Consider the following 17,832-nt stretch of genomic DNA (forward strand, 5'->3'; position numbering starts at 1 on the left):
AGCAGCTCTTCCCATAAGCAGCCTGAGGTGATCCTGAAAATGGTTCGCTATTCACTTGACCCGGAAAACCCGACAAAATCATGCAAATCAAGAGGTTCAAATCTTCGTGTTCACTTTAAGAACACACGGGAAACTGCCCAGGCCATCAAGGGTATGCATATCCGAAAAGCCACCAAGTATCTGAAAGATGTCACTTTGCAGAAGCAATGTGTGCCATTCCGACGCTACAATGGTGGAGTTGGTAGGTGTGCCCAGGCCAAACAGTGGGGCTGGACACAGGGTCGGTGGCCCAAAAAGAGTGCCGAATTTTTACTGCACATGCTTAAAAATGCAGAGAGTAATGCTGAACTTAAGGGTTTAGATGTAGATTCTCTGGTCATTGAGCACATCCAGGTGAGCAAAGCCCCCAAAATGCAGCGTAGAACTTACAGGGCTCATGGTCGGATTAACCCATACATGAGCTCTCCCTGCCACATTGAGATGATCCTTACTGAAAAAGAGCAGATTGTTCCTAAACCAGAAGAGGAGGTTGCACAGAAGAAAAAGATATCCCAGAAGAAACTGAAGAAACAAAAACTTATGGCCCGGGAGTAAATTCTGCATGAAATACATGCAAATAAAAGTAAAAACAGAAAAAAAAAAAAATGGTTTTAAAGCAGGAGACGTATCCCCTTGCTTTTGAACTTTGTTTTAAATTGACAATATTTAGACAGAATTATTTTTTAATTTCTAAAACTCATAGAGATAAATAAAACATAATTAAGAAAGCTAAAAAAAATCTAGTCTTTCTGCTGACAGTGCCCAGTAGTTGTCAGTTAGCGAAACCAAGTGTCATCACAGAATGGGGCACATTTCACCAGTGCTAATGCATCCAGAGGCCTGAGATTTCTTTTTTTTTTTAATTGCCCCATCTTCTACCCCCAAATTTTACCAGGTAAAGTTTCAACAAAATTTCACTGTAGAGAAGCATAACCTATGTTAGACAATTGAGAAATTTTAATTTTCTGGGGAAAAAAAATGTCAAGATTCTAACATCATTTTTTAAATCAAAATGAGCCTAACAATTATTTAACAGTGACCTGATTGAATAATCATATTGAAAATTGCTGCCATTAGCAAGGCACTGGGCCAAGCAATATGGATATACAGCCAAGAGCATAGCTCTGGCATCAGACAGACCTGGGTACCAATCCTAGTCTGTCTTCCATGACCTTGAGCAAATCACTTAAAACAATTTGCACTCATTTCATTGTCTGAAAATTGGTGATAATGACAGGGTTGTTGTGAGGAGTAGATGATATCTTGTATGCACAGGATTTAACACAGTGCCTGGCACGTAGTCAGTGCTCAATTCTTGTGATGGTCTGCATTTTAAGATCATTCTGGCTAATGTACTGGAGGATGGTTTGGAGAGACAAGGGTAGGGATTCCAGTTAGAAGGCTACTGAAAGTATGTCACAATCTGTAAGACTAAATACTTGACTTCCAATAGTATCTCTGGGGAGAGTATTTATAATTACATGCATTGAGGGTACGTGTTGTGACTAGCTTTTTAACATTGGGAATCTATAGACATAGCCAGAAAGAATGCAAAGGTTTTCCATTATAATATCAATTTTACCATAAGGAGGAAATACAGAGAAAACCAAAATTTAAAACGACCATCTTGAGTTTTTTATAAAACTTGCAATAATATTGTTCAATGTAATATAAATGTGTATTTTTAAAGAATAATAGTGTAGATAATAGAAAATAAATTGTGTTTTATGCTCAAAAGTACATTTTTCAATTTAAAATCCTTTGGCCCTTTCAGATAATGTTAAGGGCTACTGCCATAAGAGAGGACCCCTCAAAGGCAGTGACCCTGTGTTATTTACACTGGTGTTGCAAGAACCTAGAAAAATGCCTGGCACATAGTGTATACCCAATAAATGTTTGTCAAACTGATCTTAACTAAATGCTTAGGGAAAGAATTCTTAGCTTTCTTTTAGACTATTATGCCTAAATATGAATATATTAAATATTGGTCATTTTTTAAATTGAGAAAATGTTAATTGAAACAAGTTAAGTGTATATGTATTGTCATGTACTTATAAGCTTTAACATCTCTTTACCTTTACAGCACTTATAGCTGTATCAAGTGTTGCAACCTCGTGGTCTTTGTGGGCACCAAACATCTTGTCAACAGCAGAAATCGGGCTTCTGCAAGTGTAACAGTACGTGTCGATCTGGGACTTTTTCAGTTCCTTTTGTTCCTTCTCAGTTGCTAACTCTGATGATAATTGTTCTTGTTCTGTCCTCTCCCTACCCAACTCCTTCTGTTCAGCAGACATACTTTGTTCTACCTCACTCACAAATTCATTTTCACTGATGTGTTCGAAGGATTCCTTTCCTTGAGATAACACATCTTCAGGTGTGGATTCTGAATATAGTTCCTCTGATAAAGTGTCTTGAACAACCATTTCATAATTCAGGGATTCAGCAAATTCATACTCATCCTGAACAGGGCTACGGCGGAGCCTGTCTTCACTTGGCTCAGGCGGGACTATTACTTTAGATTCTTGCAGTGTTTCTTGAACACAAGCTAGGCCAGACGCAAATTCTTCCTCTGGGAAGGACACCTGTACTGGGACATTCAGACTGACTTCTGGACTTGCATTTTCTGCTTCATTACTCTGACTGTTTGTTTCATCTACTCTCTCCAGGACATGATGGGTGTCTTCAAATGGAATCGCATAGCTTACCTTCTGGGTAACCACTGTGACTTCTTCAGTTATGGGAACTTTTCCATGCATAGCTTCATTGTCAAGAGGCCCCACATAGCCTACTGATTCTCCTTCCCTATACATAGCTTTCTGTTCCTCTTCCAGACTCTTCTCCCCCAAAATAGTTCCAAACCTCCCCCAAATTTCCCCTTCTGCAGCTACTGGTTGGTATGAATCATCCTTACCAACTGCTTTTTCTTCCAGACCTTGGCCTTGGTCCTTTTGAGTTACAGATGTGTCATGGAGAATGTCATCTTTGAGTATATACTTCTCAAAATATATTCCTGTTCCATCATCAGTGTCAGAGTTCCTGCTTGGAAATGATGCCTCAGAATTCACACTGTCACCTTCAGAAGCTGTCTCCCCTTCCTTCTTTTTCTCCCCAACTGCTTCTTCATACAGATCCTTGTATAAAAATGCGAGTGCAGGTGGCTCCTCCAGAAGTTCAGGATTAATGGCTTTAGTGGTGGTAGGAAATATCTGGGTTCGTGACAAAACTCCTTCTTCTGCACCAAATAATGGCATCCCAGGTGACTTTAAGTCCACATCTCTATTTATGCTCTTTGGAACATCTCTGTCAGCTGATTGCTGGATATCCAAATGCTTCCGGGTCTCTGGGTGAGATAATTTGCTGTCGTCCTTTTCCATCCCATAGAAGCTTTCATCTAACTTCAGCAAGTCATATTCATGTTCCAGGGCACTTTCCTCTGAACTTTCTGGGAAAGAGCCAGTATCTTCTGTAACCTGCTTTGAGAGTTCCACTTCAACATTTAATTTCCATGGAGCTTTCTGTTTTTCTGGGTCTGGGGAGATGTTATAATCAATCAATGTATATTTTTCAAAATAATCTTCTTCACTGGGAGCTGCAGGCTGATTAAAGGTGAAATCATCAGTTTCTGAATAGGTGGGCATCTCCTCTTCTGTGTTAAAAGATGCCTTTTGTTTATTTTCTTGCAGTGATATAACTTGATCAGAATCTTCTAACTTACTCTTTAAAGTTTTATGGCAAGAGACTGCCTCACTATTGTCATGAAGAGATATTGTTTTAAATGAAGCCTTCTCTTTCAAATATTCTAATTTATCTTGCATTTGTTCACTTTCTTCCTGATCAACAGAAGAAATAAATGCAGAAGCATGAATATTCAATATCTCGCAGCCTTCAGAAATAATACTGAAGGCACTCTTTTGATCTTCTGAAAGTCCAGCTGGTTTGCTAGTCATTGTAAATTCTTCATCTTTTACATACGTGTCTTCAGGTTCCTTGGATATTTCTCTAGAAGAAACCATTTTATCAGCATCAATTGATGATGCATCCTTTATAAATCGAGCATAGTTGCTGCTCACTGAAGAGCTTGGTTCATTTACATGGGCATCTTCCACAGCCTCCAAGTGGTGATTTGAAGCAACAACAGATTGTTTAGTTATTTCAGATGTTAGATCTTTAGATGTTTGAATAGTATGGACTGTATGCCTATCTGGAGTCAATTCTGACCATGGCATTTCTTGTTTCTTCACTGTATCGATTTCTGGATAAGTTCTAGAAACAAGTGTTTGTGATTTCACAGATGACAACAAAGATGGTGGGGTTTCTAAGCTCATTGTTTCATCAAAAGGATGATCTAAAATCCTTTCAGATTCTTTAGATGGAGATCCTTGTTTCATACTTTCTTTTGTGATATCTATTGAAACACCTTTTGATGGCTCTGACACTGTAACCTGTTCCTTTTCTTCACTGTGACTTGCCACCTCACTGCTTGACTTTTCCAATATCAGATTTCCTTCCTTAGGTACAGACTGCTTATCTATTTCTTCATGATAAGAAAGATCCACTGGAAGGAAAGTCTTGGTTTTTTCCACCAAAACTTTACTTTCTTCTTTTGGATGTGGTTGAGTTCCTACTGCCCTTGTTTCTCTGATTTCTGGGTGAGCCTCCAAGAGTACAGTTTCTGATTTTTCAGTAACTGACAGAGTTTTAACTAATGAAAGTGGTTGAGTTTCACCTGAAGAATGACTTAAAGAGATATCTGATTCTTCAGGCATAGACCTGGCTACATTCAAGGAATAAGGTTGAATTTCCTGCCACTTTCTTCCTTCTAAAAATGCTTGTGACTGCTTTTGTTTTTCATCTTTCTCCTCCTCCATAATTGTGTATCTTTCTTTGTGGTCTTCATTTTGAGAGACTTGCTGAAGCACAGCTGTGGCTTTTGATTCTTCCAATTTAATAGGGCTAGATCCACGTGCAATTTGTGCCTTCCCTATTTCATTATCTCTAAATTCTAACGGGGCCATAGTTTCTTGCTTTTCTGCCAGCACCTTCTTTTCTGCCAAGGAATGTGATCTGGTTTCCAAGTTACCTTTCTCCTCAGTTGGGCTAACAGACCTGAGTTTTGTTTCCTCTTCATAAATTTTCAAGGAAGTAGGTTTTTGCATTTCTTTCTTCAGTCTGTCTTCACCCAGATCAATTAAACTGCATTCAGATTCTTCTACTGGCAAAATTATTGTCTCTGGCTTCTCTGATTCCTTCATGATATTTTTACTTGTGAAGCTAGATGAAGCTGATTTTGGCTGTTGTGGCACCTTATCCACTGCATCAAATGAAAAGCATAATTTTTCTTTTTGATCACTTCTTGGCTCTTCCTTAAGAATAGAAATATTCCATTTAGATGGAGGAGAAATTTCTGGCTTCTGGGCTCTTTTACTATCAGCGACGTGAAGAGGAACAGCATTTTTTGCTTCTTCCACCATGGATTTCTCACCCATGTGAGAATAAGATTGAATTTCAAGACCTTCCTCACCATCAGCAGAAGTAACTACCGAGTTTAAATCCATTTCTTCTGAATACGCTAGGATTTCTTTTTTCCCATAGTCTTCACTAGACACCTCAAGGTTGGATTGGGGCTGTTGTAAAACTTCTACATTTGATAAAAATGTAGTTTTTTCTTTAAAGTCTTGGCTTTCACCAGATTTAACTAAAGTACCTCTGGATTTTTCAGCAGGTTTAAGTTTTGTCTCTGGTAACAGATGATCAGTTGGCGTCTTGGTTGCATTAAAGTCAGCTGGAGCTGCTCCTTCAGACTTCAGTGTCGCAGGCACTGCTTTTTCTACAGATGGACTTGGCTGAGTTTCTAAATCTTTTTCAGCAACTCTGTCATCTGGAGTCCTTGATCCAAAAAACAAACTGGACATCCATGATAAGATTCCTTTCTTTCCCTTCTCCTCAGAAAGGCCTCGCTCAACTGCCTTTGGCTGCTTAGGCAATTTTTGTGTTGCCTCAGATGGCTCTGCAGATTGAGGTTCTTCATTTTCTTGGATCGAAGAGAGGAGTTTTACTGGAGTGGGTGTTTTCACTTCAGGTGCTGGTTTCCCTCTCTCATTAACATCTAAAACCTTTGACTGAATCGTTTTTTCTTTTTCTAATGACTTCTCTCCAGGTAAAGAAGATATACTCCTGTGTGCTTCTTTTTCACTGTCCAATGCAGATTCTGCATCTTCTGCCAGGAAAGGGGCTGCTTTGGAGGGAGAGGGAATAGTTTCTGATTTGATCAGTTCCACTGATGGGCCAGACACTCCTTTCTGTAGGATTCTTTCAGAAGGTAGGTTGATTTCTTCCTGGCTGCCTTCTTTGCAAGGCGTGGACAATTCTGCGTTTGCTTTTTCCACTGTCAAACTTTCACTCCCCATGAAAGAAAAGATCTGCTTCCTCTCTGCTTCGTTTCTCTCTACACTTCCAGTTGGAACTAAAGATTTTGGTTTGGGGGCCAGCTTTGTTTCTTCCGAAGAGTAAGTTTTAGTTGATAAGGTCTCTATGTCACCACTGAAGGTACTGAGAGTAGATACTGGCTCTTGTAATGATACAGGAGATACTTCAGTAGAATGTGGCAGAACCTGCTTTTTGGTTTCACATGTGTGGTCTTTATCTGGCACAACAGCCTTAAGCTGTCCTGTCATCAAATCATTACTGCCAGAGGAACCCAGCTGCACAGATCCTGATATTCTTTCTTCATGTTGACTTGCCAGATCCCTTTCTGGCTTTTCTAGTATCCAGCTTTTATCCTTTGGAAAAATAAGGGCCTCTTTCACTTGTGTTTCTTTAACATCTTCAGGCTCATTTGTTGTAAGTGATTTTGATTCTTCCAAAGGCAAATTCTCTTTCAGAAATAAAAACTGTTTAACTCCCAGATCTTGTTTATCTGCAAAAGATGTGCTTATATCAGGTAATTTAACAGCTTGTTCTGAATGAAGTGCTTTTCCTGGCTTCTCTTTTTCTACAAGGAGGTCAGAAGAAACAATCTTAGATGGATCTGTTATACTCTGGGGCACACGGAATGAATTTGGTTGGTCTGTTTGTTCATTTAATTTCGTTTCAACATGTCCTATCACTTGTGTCTTCAAATTTCCTGTTGACAGTAATGGGTTTATTTCCTGTTTTTCTCCCTCTTTAATGTCGGCTGAATGGTTCAATTTCTCTGATGATTGTTTTAAAGAAAAAGAAAGTGGCTGAAGCTCTTTTGGGCTGTCTCCTTCAACTAGAGGGTCCAATGCTTCCTTTGACCCTAAGCTGACCACCTTGGGAGAGAAAGATTTAAGTTCTTGAATCTGTGGTTCCTCCCTAAGGTATGATGAAACCTCTGGAATTTCAGGGTCGACTGTAGGTGACACATGACGTTCCCTGTTTTCTTCTTTTCCTTCTCCTCTGCTCCTAAGTTCAGTGAGGCTCTTTTCTAAGACAGAATCCCCTGTTTCGGTTATGGGAGATTTTATGTGTTTTGTATCTATGGATCCATCTTGCCCACCTAAACTATGAATGACTTCTGACTCAGTGCTCAGTAATTCTGATACTTGGTATGGCTTGTCTTTCTTTTCAGGTTCCAAAGAGAGCTCTGCCAGAACAAGATCTTGTCTTTCTGATGGGAAATTTCCCCGCGCTGTAGAAGATGGCTCTTCTGCCTCTTTGTTCTTATCATCTCCAAGGGTTGGAGTTAAATCTTCTGATGCTAAATTTTCCAGTGCAGGAGAACTTTTCATTTCCTCATTTTTGCATTCTGGGGCTGTCTGTTTGAGTGCAGGTGACATGTTTTGTGAGGAAAAAAGTTTGGTTTCTTTTTCCTTTACCTCACTACCTTCGTTGAGCAAAAGCACATGTTCAGGCCCTGACACCGCTGAGGCAGACAGAGAATTCTTTTTCTCTGGTAAAACCAGTTGTTCAGAGTCCAGGACTGTAGAAAATGAAACACCTTGTTCATTTTCCACCCTCTCTTCTTTAGTTACATCTGAATGTTGACAAGACAATGCTTTTGTTATTGGCAACCCAGGTTTAACTTCTTCAGTTTCTACCTTGGACAAAGAATGCACTGGTACAGAGGATATTCCTGCAGGTGAATCAAGTTTAATTTCTTTCTCTGCTTCAGACCAAGCTGGACGTTCAGATGTAGCCGTTTCAGTAGGAGAAGGACTAATTTTCAGTGCTACCTTTTCTTCTTTAAGAAGTGGATGTTCATCTGTCGACGTCACCAGTGGTGGCAAATCACTTCCTAATTCACTCTTTTCTACTTTTGTTAAGACTGGATGTTCTAGAGGGGTGGTAAAAGAGAAATCTGTTGGGGTTTCTTCTTTTGCTAACTTAGTTAAGCCTGAGTCATGCTTAGTTACAGATGTTGTGGTTAATGAACAACTAGGTTCAATTTCTTTCTTTATTTCTTCCGGAAATTCTGGTGCAGGTGGTTCATGTTCAGTTCCCTTTTGCACTCCTGGTGGAGCTGAATGCAGCACTCTAGATGTATCAGTTATTTTAGAGTCATGTTTCACTTGTGTTTTCAGTGCTGATAAAATCTCAGGTCCAGATAAAGATGTGTCCTTTAGAGGTGAATATGGTTTTATTACTTCAGGTTCGTTCTCTGACAACATTCTCTGTTCTAGTTCAGATGTCACAGTTGGAGCTAAATTAGGTTTCACATCCTTCTTTGGCTCATCTACCAAGTCAGGAAGAACTGAATATTTCATCCCAGACCCTAGAACATTTGGAGGCTGAGGCTCCATTTCTTGATCCCGTGATACATGTGCTGTAGCTTCTTGAGAATCAGGCACAATTTCTTCCTTACTTTTAACTTTTAACAAAGCCATCTGTTCATTTGCAGCTTTTGGAGTGAGTGAAGCTTTGAGTTCTTGTTCCTCCTTAAGTGCATGAACTGAATCAGGTGAAGCTGAATATTGAGATGAACACACAACAGGTTTGATGTCTTCCTTTACTGTAAATGATTGTTCAGGTAAAGAAACTGGTCTTGCAGCTACTGATGAAATAGTCTGAATTTCTCCCTTATCCATTTCACTGGTTAAATATGATGGAATCAAGTCCTCAGAGTCAGGTTCTAAAAATGCTCGAGTTATCTGCTCCTGTGCCAAAATGAGATATTCAGATACAGGTCTTGAGATTGTTTGAGCATCTGGCTGAACTTCTGTGATCTCTCTTTTATTTGCTGAAGGTGGCAAACTTGAGTCTTCAGGTGCAGACAGTGAAGGGGAAGGTTTGGCTTGTTGCTTCTGTGATGAACTGAGGTGCTCAGGTACAGGTGTTGCAGCTGTTGGTGCAATGTCTTCCTCACCCGCTTCTGAAAAGCAAGAGTATCCTGAGGCAGATATTGTAGTTACCAGTGAATCATGCTCAAATTCATTTTTCTTTGTTTCTGGGATTCTATATGGTGGAATTGAAACTTGTGATGCTGAGTCTGGAGAGAAAAGTTCAACTTCAGTGTCTTCATCTGACAAAATAGTGTGTTCAGATGGTGATGTTAAACATATTGGAGAATCGCATTCAAATTCTCTTTTCTCTATTTCCTGAGTTGCATAGGGTGAAAATGAGAATTCTGACACAAATGCTGAGTCTGGAGAAAAAGGTCCAATGTCTTCTTGCTCTCCCTCTGAGAAATTCGTGGGTGAGGAGACCCCTTTTAGATTTAAAGGGGATGTCCGGATAATTTCTTCCTCCTGTGATTCGGGTGTTGCATATGGTGGTACTGAAACTTCAGAAGTTGAGGTGGAAGAGGGTGTGTATCGCTCAATTTCTACTGTCTCTTCTGATAGGACAACATGTTCAGATGGAGTGGCTGAAAGTGGTGGGGACTGGCATTCAGAAGTCTGCTCAGTTGTGGATGGTAGGAGAGAGTGTTCAGACACAGAGGCCACATCTGGGGAATACAATCCAGTGTCTTCCTTCTTTTCTTCTGACAAAATCATGTGCTCAGAAACACCCTGTGATTTTAATGGGGTCACATCATCAATTATTTTCTTTGGGGATTCATACGTTGCATTTGACGGAACTGTATATTGGGAAGTCAATGTTGAATCCGGTGTGAAACGCTTATTTCCTAGGTCCTCTTCAGACAGGACTGCCTGTTCCAGTGCAGCAGTTGAAAACAGTGGGGACTGGCATTCAGAAGTTTGCTCGGTTATGGATGGTGGAAGAGAGTGTTCAGATACAGAGGCCACATCTGGGGAATATGGCCCAGTGTCTTCCTTTTCTTCTGACAAAATCATGTGCTCAGAAACAGGTCTTGATTTTAATGGGGACACATCATCAATTATTTTCTTTGGGGATTCCTGCACTGCATTTGATGGAACTGCATATTGGGAAGTCAATGTTGAATCCGGTGTGAAACGCTCACTTCCTAGGTCCTCTTCAGACAGGACCGCCTGTTCCAGTGTAGCAGTTGAAAACAGTGGGGACTGGCATTCAGAAGTCTGCTCAGTTGTGGATGGTGGGAGAGAGTGTTCATATTCAGAGGCCACATCTGGGGAATATGGTGCTGTATCTTCCTTCTCTTCTGATAGAATCACATGCTCAGAAACACCTGTTGATTCTAATGGGGGCTTATGGTCAATTGTTTTCTTCAGTGACTCTTTTGTTGCCTGTGATGGAGTTGAATATTCAGAAGCAGATGTGGAATCTGGTGTGTAATATCCACTTTCTGAAGCCTCTTCTCCAGACAGGACCACATGTTCTGAGATAGCTGCTGAAAACAGTGGGGACTGGCATTCAGAAGTCTTCTCAGTTGTGGATGGTGAGAGAGAGCGTTCAGACGCAGAGGCCAAAGGCTCAAATTCCTCATTCTCCTCTTCTGAAAAAACTGCATGTTCAGATATACCTTTCACAGTGGATGGAGGAACTGGCTCAACTTCTTGCTTCTCTGGTTCATGGTTCAAATCCTGTGGGACTGAATATTCTGATACAAAAGCAGAATCAGTAGAAACAGACTCATTTTCCTCTCTTTCTTCCTCAGATGAAGCAACATATTCAGGTGTTGATGTTTTCAGTGATGGTAAAGTGATCTCCTCTTCTTTCCGCTCCACTTCAGGGGCCAAATATGATGGGAAGGGCTTCTCAGAAATAGATGGACTTTCTGGGTATTCAAGTTCTATGATCTCTTCTTCCACTAAATTAGAATCTTCAGACTCAGGGGTAGTAGCTATTGGTAGAGAAGTTTCTATTTCTTTCTTTGATTCCTCTAATACTGGAGGTTCAGAAAGAGAAATGGATGGCTCAGGCACATTTTCTTCCTCCACTCCTTTGACATCAAGATGAGGAGGGCTCCATTTTTCAGAGACCGGTTCTGCCCTTTCTGTTGAAGTCAGGTCCACCCCTTCTGTCTCTGGGCCAAAATCCTCCTGGATGGATGCTGCCAGACCTGGTAAACCTGTTACCCGAGAAACCTTTTCTGCCTCCAATGAAATGGAATGGTCAGCAGAATACACATCTTCCTTCTTTACCTCATCCACTGAAGGTGGTGAGACTGAAGAGTCATGCTCTGATGTCACAATTTCTCGTGAATCAGGTTCAAATTCTTCCTTTGCTCTTCCCAGGAACCCAGTTGTAGATGTATCAGGTGTAAGAGGGGAAGACTCCATTTCACGGAGTTTTGTTTCATCGCCTGGTTGTTGTGGCACTAACTGTGGAGGGCTGAGCTGTGTTTCTTGTTCTGCTGTGTCATTACTTGCATAAGAGGAAACTGTGTGCTTGGTGGCAGATGTGACCTTTAGGGGAGAATCAACGTAAATTTTCTTTTCATCTTCATGACTGAATGAGGAGGTCGAGGACTCTGATCTTTTGGAGAGTACACCTCTCCAGGGTGAAGCAAGCCCTTTTACTTTATCATCTTCTATGCTTGGGGCTACTAATTTGCCTGTTTTGGAAACTAAGTTAGAATCACGATTGCTCAAATCTGGCTCTAGACTAATGGATGCATCTTTCCCCCTCCTATAATGTATTTCTTTAATTACATAACCCTTTGGCAATGTCCCATAAAATTGTAGAGGAATTAATTCTTCTTTAACAGAATTAAACATCTTAATTTTATATTGTACTGTTCCTATGTAAACTGGCCTTAACACTAAGGGCTTGTGTTCTTTGTATATTGCCCCAGTAATAGGAGGTGTGTTTGAGGTGGTCTTCTTTTTTCTTATTTTATCATGAACGCCACTAGATGACTTCTCTTTCTGACTGTTTAGTACCTGGCTTTCTGAAATTAAAAGATTATCTTTTGTATTTGCTGGAACATCCTGAGATTCAAAAGAATTTCTCTTTTTGTTGCCTTTACGACGCAATGATGGTGAGCCACGCTTTGACCTAGGTGTTCTTTTCCGAACCTTTTTAACTTCATCCACAATAAAGGAAACATTCCCTGGAGAAGAATTCATAGTTGACCCTTCCAGACTAGATACACCAGAAGTCTGACTTTCTTCCGAGGCCCAAGGAGTAGAAGACCTGCTTGAATTGGTCTCCCAGGTTATTCCACTATCTTCCCGTTGAACTGTCACCATGGAAAAGGAGGGGTCATTTATGATACACTTCTGCTTGGTCTTGCCCTCTTCATCCTGGTCTGATAATCTAAAGTAAGTAATAATACTATTAATAATCACATGTATATTAATAATAAATAATAATATTAATTACATATAGAAATAAGTAAATATCCTATTCTTACTAGGTGGATGGGCTAATGTGAAATTAAAGCATACAGATAAGTATTGCCATCTGTATCAAAAATAAGGAGGTATACAAAATAAAATTTAAAACTCTAAGTCAGAATATGAAATATAATAACACATTTTAGGCTGGAATGATTCAGTTCACCACCTACCCTTACCAGGATTGCCCCCCTGACCTCCTGTGGCTTACCCAGTCACTCAGGCTCACTCTTTGGGCGCAAGGACCTTCAAAATGGCACTTGCATCTGTGTCCTTTCTGTTAGTACTACAACCACCCTGACCTTTATCATGTCATCCCTAGATTATTTCATTAGCTTCCTAACTGGTCAGCTGGTATAATGTTTACCTCTTACCCTCCCCATCCTCACCCTACCCTACTCCTCTTTCCACACCAACTTCACCAAAAATTTTCATCATCACACTGCTTGCTCAAAAAATATCAGTAGAGGGGGACCTGGGTGGCTCAGTCAATTAAGTGTCCAACTCTTGATTTCAGCTCAGGTCATGATCTCACACTTTGTGGATTCAAGCCCCACGTTGGGCTCTGCAATGATCATGCGGAGCCTGCTTGGATTCTCTCTCTCTCTCCCTCTCTCCGCCTGTGCTTGCTCTCTCGCGCCCTCTCTCTCTGTCTCTCAACTCTCTCTCTCTCTCTCTCTCTCTCTCTAAAAATAAATAAATAAACTTTAAAAATATCAGTAAATTCCTCATTCCTCAGTAAATTTTTTTCTACCTGTAGAAAAAAAATTCAAAATACTTAACTCTTTGATCCCTAGCTGACATTATTTCCAAGTACCAACTGTTACCTTATTCATACCTGGTACATTTCTGTTTTAACTATATAATTTCCTGTCCAGTTAATATATTGTGTGGACTCTGAGTATGAGCCATACAGGGAAAATATAGAGATATCCTAAAAAAACAGCCTGTGGGCGGCACTTTCCTCATCTGTGAGCCAGGGATCATAATAGAACCTACCTTTCGGGGCTGCTGTGAGGATTAAATTAGTTAATACACACGAAATGCTCAGGAAAGGTGCCTGGCATATAGTTAGTGCTCACTAAACACTATCTGTAATTAAGGCTCCTACATAATCATTGGACTAGAGACCTAGGGAGCCTTGGCAAGGTCATTTTCAACTGCTACAGGTGTTTGAAAAGGTGATCTCTTTGGACTGCTCTCATGTGCCTTCAAGACACAACTGGCTTTGGCTGTCCCTTCAATTGCCATTGGGCTCCTATCTCAGAGTCTGCAGTACTTTTCTCTGAAATTTTCTTATACCTTTTCCTTTCTGGTGCTCATGTTGTTCCTCCACTTAAATTCTCATCCCCCACCTCACTCTACCTTTTCTGCACACCTAAATTCTATCTCCTCTTCAAGGCTTATTTTAAAAAACTCCAGTGTTACTATTCCTGATCAATTCAGCAATCCTGTTTGCCAATACTTCATAAACATTAAGTTCAAGATCAAAACTCCAAGGGTTATATCCTTCTAGGAATATGGCTATAACTTGAGATAAACACAAACTACTGACTGACATATGCCTTTCTACAACAATAAAAACAAAACCAAAAACCTTTCTATACAAAAAGCCACTAAGTACAAGTATTAAATTGAGTCGCTTTTTGAAAACATACACAGTTAGAATTTAGGTCCCTTACTAATAATTTTTAATCATCAGTCACTGCTTATGTCAGTGGTTCTTAACTCTGGATATATTTGAGAGTCACCTGTAGGAAGTTTTTTTAAAAATACTGATGCCATCCTATACCCCTCCCGGCAGAGACTCTGATTTGACTTTACTAGGGTAGGGTCTCAGTTTTTCTGTGTTTTTAGGTTTTAAAAGCTTCCAAGTGACACCAGTCTAAAGCAGAATTAAAAACCACCAGCCTACACAATCCTAACTATGAAATTTAAATAGTACACGCCTTTCTCACTTACTTCGAACACTTCCTAATTTGTTAGGTGAGGCTGAGGGCCAAGACCATGAATTCTTGCAGTTACATTCTACCCCCCTTTCTTAAACCTCAGAGTTTCCCCAACAGTCTGCAGCAAAGGGTGTATGGACCGCTGAGATCCTGATTTCCCTAACTCTCATCACAGCTAGGCAGAACCCCTGCCCTGCTGGTCTTCAACAGCAAGAAGATTCATCCATTCATCCATTCATCCCAGTGCACTATAAGTAATTTCACTCCCTATATATGCCATGAGTGCAAAGGGCTGGAAAGCAGTGGGAAGAACTACTTTCTCCATTTCCTTGGCAACTCTTCTCTCACTTATTTGCTTTGGTATAAAACCACTGAACTTAATTAGGAATTAACACTCTATCTTGGTTTTGGATTGAATCTTATTTTAAAATGTTTTTTTTCTCAGGCTATTTACATACCTAATTAAAGTTATTCCTCAGAATTTTCAATTCCTTCTACCCCTTCTCCCTTTAGCTTTAAGAGAAGCAGGATGAAATTAAAAATTAAGGTTATGACATGCATCTGAGAAGTCAGCATTTTGAGACCCCATGACTATAGTAGTATTATAAAACCAATTATAAATTCAATTTAGAGTTAATTATTGATTGTAAATTTAATGTACTCAACCGGAGAAATTTTCATTACTAGCGAGGATGAGTTCATGGGTGCTTAGCAGAATACCCAAATGGTGATCCTAAGAAGACAGAGCCCTACTGAGGTGAGTTCATTCATTCATTCATTCATTCATTCATTTCTCACTTAACAAACTTTCATTGGGTTTAAATACTAGGAATACAAATATAAAGACACAGAATCTTCTCTCAAGAAATTAAAAATCTAATAGGGAGACAGAACTAAACATGTTAACACAGTGTGATTAGTATTATTCTAGAAGACATGCAAGATACAATGACAATATAAAGAAGAGAAGACTTTACAAAGGAAAGATACTTGAGTTGGATTTTGAAGAATAAATAGGAGTTTGCCAAATGGATGAGGAGTGGAGGTGGTGTGAGGATGGAGAGGTTATTCCAGGAAAATGTCACAGAATATGCAAAATGTACATATGAATAAATCAGCCTGGCTCACTGAAAAACCCAAAGTATTTTGGGATGTCTGGATTTTTGGAGAGAAGCAAAGGAATAGAAGAATGACAGAGCCAACAGGAATCAGAGAATGACTATATTAGCATGTGTAAAGCCAAAGCCCAAGTATTCACATTACACTCAGTCTAAAAAAATAATTTCCCTTAATAGAAGATAAATGGTCCGCATAGAGTTCAGAAATATATTTCTTGTTCAGGAACACAAGTGTTCTCATCTATGCAAAAATGTATACATCATCTTCTCATAGTTAATGGATATTGGCTATGAACATCATCTCATTCATTCTCCTCTGATTCTCACAAAGTTCTCATTACTACTTGGCTTCCCATGTAGAAGACCGACACATCTCGATGACCTGTGTATGTAGCTCACTTACTTGTTACATTGAGCAAGGAGAAGGTTTACCAGGTCTGAGTTAGATCAAGAAAAATATACTTGAGGCCAGAGCTGAGTGCCACAGTCTCCTCCTTCCTTTTGATAAGCTTTATCTGATTAAGGAAGTTTCCTTCTATTCCCATTTGTTAAGAGGTTTTTTCAAACAATGAATGAATGTTACATTTTAGTAAACAATTTTTTATACAGCTATGGAGATGACCATATCTTTTATTCTGTTAATGTAATGAATTATAATGATTGATTTCCAGATGTCAAGCCAACCTTGAATTCCTGAAATGATGACATGTGTTTGTGATGTATTATACTTTTTAAATAATATTGGATTTTGTTTACTAATACTTTGTTTAGGAATTTTATTCCTGTGTTCATGAATAAGTGACCTGTAATCTCTTTTCTTACAATGTGCTTGTCAGGTTTTCATATCAAGATTGTGCTGCCTCAAAAAACAAATTAGGAAATGTTCCCTCTTTCAGTATTCTCTGGAAGAATTTGTGGAAGATGGTATTATTTCTCCCTTGAGCATTTGGTAGAATTTATTGGTGAAGTCATCAGGACCTGAAGTCTTCTTTGTGGTAAGGTTTTTAATTAATAATTTATTTAATAGTTTGTGTCTACCTGGAATTTCTGTTTATTTTTGTGTCCATTTTAGTAGGTTGTATTTTTCTAAGAATTGGCCTATGAACCTAAATTTTAAAAAGTCATTGGAGTTAAATTATTCATAACAGGGCACCTGGATGGCTGAGTCAGTTAAGTGTCTTGCCTTTGGGGCTCAGGTCATGATCTCACAGTTCGTGAGTTAGAGCACCACGTCGTGCTCTGTGCTGTCAGTGCAGAGCCTGCTTGGGATTCTCTCTTTCCTTCTCTCTGCACCCCTCTTCTCTCTCTCTCTCAAGAATAGATAAATAAACCTTAAAAAATAAAAAAATAAAATGTTATCCATTTTTTTTCATTATTGATATTGGTTATTTCTATCTTCTCTCTTTTTTTTTTCTTTATAAGAACAGCCAGAGGTTATTACTTAGTAATCTTTTTAAATAAAGTTTGGCTTTATTGATGTTTCCTATCTCATAACTGTCTGCTTTTTATTATTTCCTTTCTTTAACTTTTTTTTCTAATGTATTAACTGAAGGCTGTGTATTTCTCTTTCAAAAAAGGTTTTGATGTATCACATAAAAGATTGTATATATATTTTCATTATTATTAATCTCAAAATATTTTTGAATTTCCACTGTGATTTCTAATCTGACACAGTGATTATTTTAAAATATATTTCTCAATTTCAAAATACAGGGGGATTTCCTAGTTATTTTCTTGTTAGTGCTTTCTTTGCATTGCAGCCAAATAATTTATTTTATATTAAGTTACACTTTAAAATTTGTTAAGAATTGTTTTATGGATATTTGGCCAAATTTTGGGGGTGGTTTTGTTTTTAATATTTGTGTGTTCTTGAAAAATGCATGTGTCCTGCAGTCTTTCAGCAACATTTTATATAGGTCCAGTAAGTATGACTTATTCATTGTCTTATTCAAATTTTTTATCTTTAGTGATGTTTTGTCTGTTTTTTTCTATTAGCTACTGAGAGAGATCTATTAAAATTTTATAATTATGAATTTGTCTCTC

General features: G+C 39.0%; 2 protein-coding genes across 3 annotated transcripts in view; one reads left to right on the forward strand and one right to left on the reverse strand.

Moving 5' to 3' along the window:
* The window catches only part of CMYA5 (cardiomyopathy associated 5), a 90,940-nt gene that overhangs the window by 45,010 nt on the left and 28,098 nt on the right, over nt 1-17,832 (reverse strand). For both annotated transcript variants that reach the window (XR_002083921.2, XM_019462904.2), the window contains exon 2: nt 2,115-12,642. Coding sequence is in view for 1 of the 2 variants with exons in the window: in XM_019462904.2 (XP_019318449.2) it covers nt 2,115-12,642 (10,528 nt within the window). In the remaining variant the exon portion in view is untranslated. The remainder of the gene's footprint in view (nt 1-2,114; nt 12,643-17,832) is intronic.
* On the forward strand, nt 23-607 carry LOC109274936 (60S ribosomal protein L17-like). The gene has a single exon (XM_053907250.1). It carries the CDS (start codon nt 40-42, stop codon nt 592-594), a length of 555 nt encoding a protein of 184 aa, XP_053763225.1. The 5' UTR covers nt 23-39; the 3' UTR covers nt 595-607.

This window comes from Panthera pardus, unplaced genomic scaffold, assembly GCF_024362965.1.
Source record: "Panthera pardus isolate Hobbes unplaced genomic scaffold, ASM2436296v1 HiC_scaffold_2, whole genome shotgun sequence".
In the NCBI taxonomy this organism is placed as follows: Eukaryota; Metazoa; Chordata; class Mammalia; order Carnivora; family Felidae; genus Panthera; species Panthera pardus.